The 7,451-nt window shown below is 43.2% G+C and overlaps 1 protein-coding gene across 4 annotated transcripts in view; it reads right to left on the reverse strand.

Moving 5' to 3' along the window:
- Positions 1 to 7,451, reverse strand: part of GRAP2 (GRB2 related adaptor protein 2) — a 110,840-nt gene that overhangs the window by 8,850 nt on the left and 94,539 nt on the right. For all 4 annotated transcript variants that reach the window (XM_061450780.1, XM_061450779.1, XM_061450778.1 and 1 more), the window contains 3 exons: positions 6,281 to 6,383; positions 3,013 to 3,104; positions 246 to 365 (listed from right to left, as the gene is read on the reverse strand). In XM_061450780.1, coding sequence (XP_061306764.1) covers positions 246 to 365; positions 3,013 to 3,104; positions 6,281 to 6,358 — 290 coding nt within the window. In that variant the 5' untranslated portion in view covers positions 6,359 to 6,383. The remainder of the gene's footprint in view (positions 1 to 245; positions 366 to 3,012; positions 3,105 to 6,280; positions 6,384 to 7,451) is intronic.

Genomic DNA, 7,451 nt, shown 5'->3' on the forward strand with positions numbered 1-7,451 from the left:
CAGCACTTTCAGAGAAGCTGGTCACCAGTGGATGCATCTTTGGAACGGGGCATTCACTGTGACGCTTGAAAAGAGGCAGAAGCATTTGGGAATCAGATGCCTAATTTGTTCTCATTCACAACACAGCAGCACTGCCAGTGACTGGTAGCATGCAGACTACGCCACATTAGGAGTCCTGTCAAGAGGAGACTAGGGACACCATTAAACTCGAAAAGAAGCAGGAAAATGCTGTGAGCAGCAGATACCTGACAGAGATGGAGAAGTCACCGTGAGAATTCTGACTGGCTCGGACGATGAAGGAGCCAACTCCTTTGCTCATGAGGATGTTCTCTGCTTCGTGGCGGGATATCCTCTCATCAAACCAGCTGCCAAGTGGGAAAAATCATGGAGACATGAATAAGGAACGTGACTTAAGGTGAGGAACAAAAGCAGTTGAGGATAAGGAGAACGTGAATAAGCAGGGTGGAGAAAAGACAAAACAAAAGGATCAGAGGAGCCCACATGACTACTCCCAGTGGCCCTGTACATGCTAAGGTACAGGGTTTTGATGGGTGCAGACCATTTTCTTTGAGCAGTAAAAACATGCAGATACAAAGAGAACAATGTAAGCTTTGACCTGCTAAAAAGCAACCCTCAGCTGGAACTGTAATCAGAGGCACAGTACTGCAAGGTGTTAGTCAAAGCCATTTTAAATTACAAATGTGTACGTATACATGCACACATAATTCTCAGACATATATCAAATTGCTTTAGGTAAACTGATTAAAATTACAGGACTGTGATGGATATATTGCAAGGGACACAAATAAATTTTTTACCAGAAGCAAGCCATGAAAGTTTTAGTACTAATAAATTGGTTCCTGCAAGAGTTATAATATCACAAAATCCCAGAAACACAGAATACATAAGCATACTTATGTAAATTTAGACAAACAATAGTATAAGGCACTAGAGTAATACTAAGAAAGTCACCATAAATAGTAAAATAATACAGCATCAATAGGGATTTTTCAGTAGAAAAAAAAAAATCATGTACACTTATATATGTCCGTTCCACAGCAAGAAGATTTACAGTCTGTAGTCTTCTGCTCTTATGTAATGCTTCATTGCCTGTATTGCATTCAAATTAAGGACTGATAGTTTCATAATCTGTGTCATTTCCACTTTTAAATTTCATTATACTTCTCTTTACTACCATCACAGTTTACTTATATATCATAGAATCACAGAACGGTTCAGGTTGGAAAGGACCTTAAGATCACTCAGTTCCAACCCCCCTGTTATGGGTAGGGGCACCTCACATGAGACCATGTCACCCAAGACTCTGTCCATCCTGCCTTGAACACTGCCAGGAATGGAGCATTTGCCACTTCTTTGGGTAATCTGTTCCAGTGCCTCCCCGCCCTAACAGTAAAGAACTGTTTCCTTATATCAAACCTGAACTTCCCCTGTTTCAGTTTAAACCCATTAGCCCTTGTCATATCACTACAGTCCCTGATGAAGAGTCCCCCCCCAGCATCCATCATTAGCAAAGGAAAATCAGACTTTAATCAGCATTGATGATTGGTCTCAATAATAACTTGACAAGAGAAAGATGAGAAAAAATGGCCCATCGAAAACAGAAGACAGCTTTCTTCCCTATATCTGGTTCTATCTAGCATCTGGCCTGAACTGCTTCAAAGGGCAGACTTGCTATTCTTACAGAAGTGTCAAAGTGGAAGTATTTCTTCACAGCTCTTCCACAGTAAAAGCATCATGAGAAAAACGTGTGTGAAAAAAGAAGCTGCTATTGTCCCTGCATGATGCGACAGCCCTATGAAAGAGCAAACAAGAACAATTGACTTGGGCGATCTCATCCCCCTGAGGCTCTAAAGCACAAGCCCATATTTGCACAGCAGACTAATAATACCCTTCAGTTCAGCCAAGCAGGCTGGTTTATGTCCAAAAAAGACAGTAAGTTCCACCTCCAAAGGGGACACTTACTTGGACCCTCAAAATCCCTGTAACTCCCAGTTCAACTGCTCAGGGCACCTGTGTGTTACCGCTCTCAGTACTGCGCTTGGTGCATGCTCTGCCTTTTTGCTCCTGAAATGCTGCAGCGCTTTTTCAAGGGAGGACAATAAGAGTGGCTTCATGGAGCATTTCTGCCAACTGAAAGGGAAAGGTTGTAAAAATGCCATGCATTATCATATTTCTGGCATAGGGCCGGACAGCACATTTAACATGCATTTAAACACCTATCAGTCCTTTCTGAAAGTACAGTACCATCTACTCAGCGGGAAGAAAGAAGTGAAGGTATGCCAGTCCTCTGGCAGCACTACGTCTGGGTGTGCAGTCATGACACGTAGTGAAGGGTGCCTGTGTGGCTGTGTGTGCGTTTGCCTGTGTGTGGGAGCAGGGCGGAATGTCTGGTCTATCATCTCTGTCAATGCATGAGTAACACCAGCTGTCACATTTCATGTAGCATTGCACTGACCTCTAGTGTATCGAGAGAAACACACACACTTTCCGTGGGGTGGGAATGCGGATGGCAGGGTGCGGAAAAGGGAGTTAATGTCCTTAGGAGTCGGGGGGGGGAAGGGGGGGGGGGAGAATTACATTTTATAATTCATTTAAGAGAGGTCTCTTGCTCTTCCTTTTGTGTTCAGCCTCTGTCTCTGTTGCCGAGACTTCACACAGTGACTGTTCTCCTCTTTGAGGAGATCTAAATGCAGGTCCTGCACATCCCAGTGACACCCCTCTGAGCAACAGCAACAAAGGGGTCACTTGGGAGTGATGGAGAGCACCAAGAGCCATTCAGCTCTGAAAGAACAGAAGATGCTTCAGGGTAGAAATAAGGTGTGCTGGCAGAACTGCATATAGCATTATGGCAATCCTTGCCAGCCTTAAATTGTGTTATGTTATAATCAGGGCTCCCTCTGTCATGTCTTCCTCTGTGCATGCATGCACACATGCTCTTGACTGCATGCTGTGGAAATGTGAAGTGGTGATACACTGGTCGGTGACACTTACAGGGGAACATGAAAATCAATGAAGTTCTTAGGAACATAGCCCTCTTGACTTCTGAGCTCAGCCTTGTACCAGTCTTCCTGGGAGCTCAAAACCTGGAATGGAGAGATGGATGGAATAAACATCTCCTGAAAAAGGTAAAAGTAATCAAGATTCTGTCAGAAACCTAGAATTTCTTCCAAGAATAGAACTCCACATATCCTCTACTTCCCACCCACTATGCAGAGAGGTTAGTAGCTGCTGACCGCTTCAGAGTGAACAAAGCAATAGAGAAAGCCAAGTAGAATTAGGTAGATTGCTTGTTAAGTTTATCCCTTCATCTGAATGCCTGTCCAGGTGGCTGGGGATGCCATCTGCATGTCTCTGATGTCTGTGAAATGGAGAAATTAAATCTCTGAAGGATTTAATAGGGGTTTAAGGAGTTCTCTGTGCTGGTTTTAATTGTCGGTACTGGAGCACCTCAGTTTCACAAGGGAGGAAAAAAATTTTGTGAAAACTCCTCTGACACGTATGGGTATGGAGTGATATACAGCTGTATCTCTGCATGTGTGTGTTATGACTGCACAGACGTTACTGTGTGCTCTCACATGCCATTGTGCAAGAGATTATTCAGTGGTTATGGTTAAGTCTTCAGCTGCCCTGAGCTTTGCCAAGGTAGATAAAAGAAGGAGGCAAAAGATATTTTAAAGACACTATCACACTTAAGAGATTGTAGGATTGCATGAAGCCAGTCCTCAGTGCACACTGGAGCAGCTTCAAGTGTGCTTATATTAATGTTGACTCTGATGGTCCTTAGGGACTGCACTGCTGGCCAGGGTCGGCCCAAATTCACTGTTCGCTGACTGATGGCCCCAATATACCCCTAAGCTAGAGGAGAGAGGACAGGAATACAACTACATTGTGATTTTACATTGTGATTTGCAAATGTTTTGGATTTTGGTGTTTTGTTTGACATTCCAACTCCTGGGACATAATTCTGCTTTATGAAATAGAACATGTTTCTGTTCTCTCTGGTTTTGGAGAGGAGCCTGAAAGCATGAGCTATGACAGTTTTAAAAGGAGAAAGCAAGTGGAAAAGACTTAATTTAAAATCTATTGTTAACAATAATAATACTTGCTTTGTAAGCCAATATCGAGTTTTTGGGAGCCCAACCACATTCTAACTGCTTAGTGTTGGAAACAGGATGTTACTGTCTCCGGGAATGGTTCTGCATTGCCTTGCTTGCCACACAGGTCTTTTTTATGCATTTGGATACTGAAAGGTTGGGAAATAGAAAGCTGTGGAGCTTCCTGCCTTTATAGTCATTGCTTTCCCCATCCCTGGGTGCCAGATTAAGGCTCTTTTTTGCTGCTGTGGCCAACCAAAGATGATAGCTGCACCCTGATCATGCTCAGGCTCTGCTTGTTGGCAGCAAGGTTTCCAGAAAGACCCACCTGCTGCTCTTGGTGCAGGACTGGCAGGTTTCTCTCAGTGTGTCATCCTCTCAGAGAAGGATGTGGGGGGGATGAGAGGATGGATTTCCTCCTGTCACTGCTGGCTGAGGGCCTCATGTTTCCTGTTTTCTAATCTCTACATCAATACTGTTTATCTTATTTCCCTTATGAATCAGAAAAGACAGCTGGCAGGTTGTGCAGGCAGCAGGAGGGGGCTCGTGGCAGGGTATGAATGTATGTGTGCATATGCTAGAAGAGAGATGTTAGGCTACTTTACTGCTACTGTGTCTTGGGTGGCAATGGTGTTATTTTGTTTACCTAAAGGATGTTAAAGCAAGAGACAGTCTGACTTCTCTGCTCATGAAGTCTCTGGGACAACTAATAAGAATACCAATTTGTCCTGTTACTTGGCACTTTTCATCAGCAGCTTCCAACATACTTTGAAAGGAAGCTCTAGCTTATAATGATTTTACAGGAAGGGAAACTGAGGAACAGAAGGAAAAGTGATCTGGCCAACACTATCACCCCAGCCAGGACTTGGTAGAAGTCTCCTGCAGATAGTCTCCTGAGGAAGAAGATATCAGGTAAAGATCATAGGACAGTACAGACATGGAGACTACTTTTGACCTAAAGAGGAATTAGGAATGAGAGTGATCAGCCAGAATGAAGAGTCAAAGATTTCTCCAGAACCTTCTCATAACCCTTTGTAAAAAGCTGCTACTTTTTTTTTTCTTAATGAATTCTGGGTGCCATCAGCTTTGTCTAAGCTTCAAGTATTAAAAGGCCAATAAAATAAAAAATGGTGGTGATGGAAGAGCCAAGGCTGAGCCCCAGTATCTGGTTATTAGCTGGAATAGCTGGGACGATACAGGGAGGGTCCCTGTATGCTCCCTGGCCAAACAAGGGTTTATATCCTATTGCTGTACATAATCCCTTCAGACAGTGGAGGTGTTAAGGCCTTAGAGAGGAGTTACAGAACAGAATCATAAAATGGTTAGAGTTGGTGGTTATATTCAATAGTATTTAATGGTTATACTAAGGCATTTTCAACCAAAACAGGACAGCTATACTGGGACCAAGATGCGGATAAATAATGAGTGTGACCGTGTGTGTGGCTTCATCTGCGGGACTTTGTTAGGGTTAACAAGAACTGTTCTACCATAACACATGTAAATCAACTCTCAAATGCTCTGTATTGCACATGATCAACCCTACTTCAGCTATTCCCCCCACTGCTAAATTCCTGCAAGGGTGTATATAATACTATTAGCCCAGAACCTTTTAAACTCTTCCATTAAGTGTGTAACAGACTGTTTCATGGACTTCCATTTGCAATTGTCTAAAACCCCTGTGGCAACTAATGGTAATTACTTACAGTGAAAAGTTAGATATAAGTTCTATAGTGCACGATAACTATCAAACAGTTTAAGACCTGGAAGTAAGGAAGACAGCAATCTCTCTGGACCACACTCATCCTGCCTGGCTTTAGACATAGTCATCCCAAATGTAGTCACCCTAGACTACCTATATAATCACTGAAAACAGACAGGACCCTCAAAATCTGTCTACTGAAGAACTGCATCTCTGCCCCAGCAAAGGTACTTAGCCTTTCCTGTTGAGTACTGGAGGACTGCAAGGCAGCTAAATCCATAGTTTATGGACTTAAAATCAAATGATGTGGACACAGACTCAAATGTTGACCTATAGCAAGCCCTATGGGAGACATGTATCCTGCATTTTTATCCCAGTATATAGATGTCTTAATCTGTTTTGTCAAAGAAAATGGAAGCATTGAAAGATCTGTCAGTATGCTCAGAAATACCTGGGTTCCACTTACCTTCAGCATATCTCCAGCCTGGAAGCTCAACTCATCCTCTCCAGAAGCACTGAAATCAAACTTGGCGATGGCTTCCATGCTATGTCTTGGTGGCAGAGCAAAGCTGGAAGAAGTATATGCTCGTCAACATCAGCTGGGACTGCTGAGTCTAGCCTCTAGAGAGCTCATAGGCAATGCTGTGATTTGTACATGGATGAGCATGCACCAGTCTTTGGTAGAGATTAGTTACTAGACACAGAAAGACATTAGTAACTAAAAGAGATGGCACAGCTAAGAGGCTATAATTAGCTCAAGTCAGTAGTTCAAACTTATTGTGCATGCTTGTTCTAACAGATCTCTTTCTTTGTAGCAATGTCATGGAGAAGTTTGTGCACATCACCCAAATACGCTGGTAGCAGGGAAAAACTTTCTGCATAGACCAACCACTACTCTATTACAGTTCCAAGTAATGCAGGTGACTGTCATGCAATTCTCTCTATAGTGACTTACTATTTATCTCAAGAGTAAGACAAATTGTGGACAGAATGAAAAAAAAAAAAACAACCAACTTTTTTTCTTCAACAGGGGCTGCAATACTCGGGTTGAAAGAGTCTTTTATCTGTGATGGCTTAGCATGGACAACCACAACTTTCAGCGTGGAAAAACTATTTGCAGAAAGGCTGAATTCCCCTATTTTGGAGCAGGCAAAGAGTGAAACTGTAGCACTGACAAATTTAAGGCATGCACTTACCCTGCCTTAGTGTTGGAACCCACCAGACAGCCTGCAACCCGAAGCCCGCTTTTCATCAGCAGAGCAGATGTGGCAGGGGAAGTAGCAACATAAGCTTTGCTTCTTCACCACTTCCTGCTTATGTAACTCAGATGTACCCCAGCAGGACCACTTCTATAATCAAGAGTTACTGATTTCCTATGGCTGGATCATGCATCCTGCAGCCCAGTGGTGAGGCTGCCAGCGGCAAGACAAGAAATAGCGAAGTAGGGCATCACTAAGCAAGTGCATTGCTGGTAGATGTTCTTGCAGCCTGGCTTGTGAAGACTGTCAGACAGCTCCACTGTAAGAGTAATTTTTGTGATTACTAAACTAGGTTCATCTGGGAAAAATTATGCTGAGGCCAAAGATTCCATTACCTAACCTCACCCCTCACAAAGACCCCAGACTTTACAGCTTGAG

The sequence above is a fragment of the Pezoporus flaviventris genome, unplaced genomic scaffold (assembly GCF_033815535.1).
Source record: "Pezoporus flaviventris isolate CSIRO_AGI_PZ_B2104156 unplaced genomic scaffold, CSIRO_AGI_Pfla_v1 ptg000011l, whole genome shotgun sequence".
Lineage (NCBI taxonomy): Eukaryota > Metazoa > Chordata > Aves > Psittaciformes > Psittacidae > Pezoporus > Pezoporus flaviventris.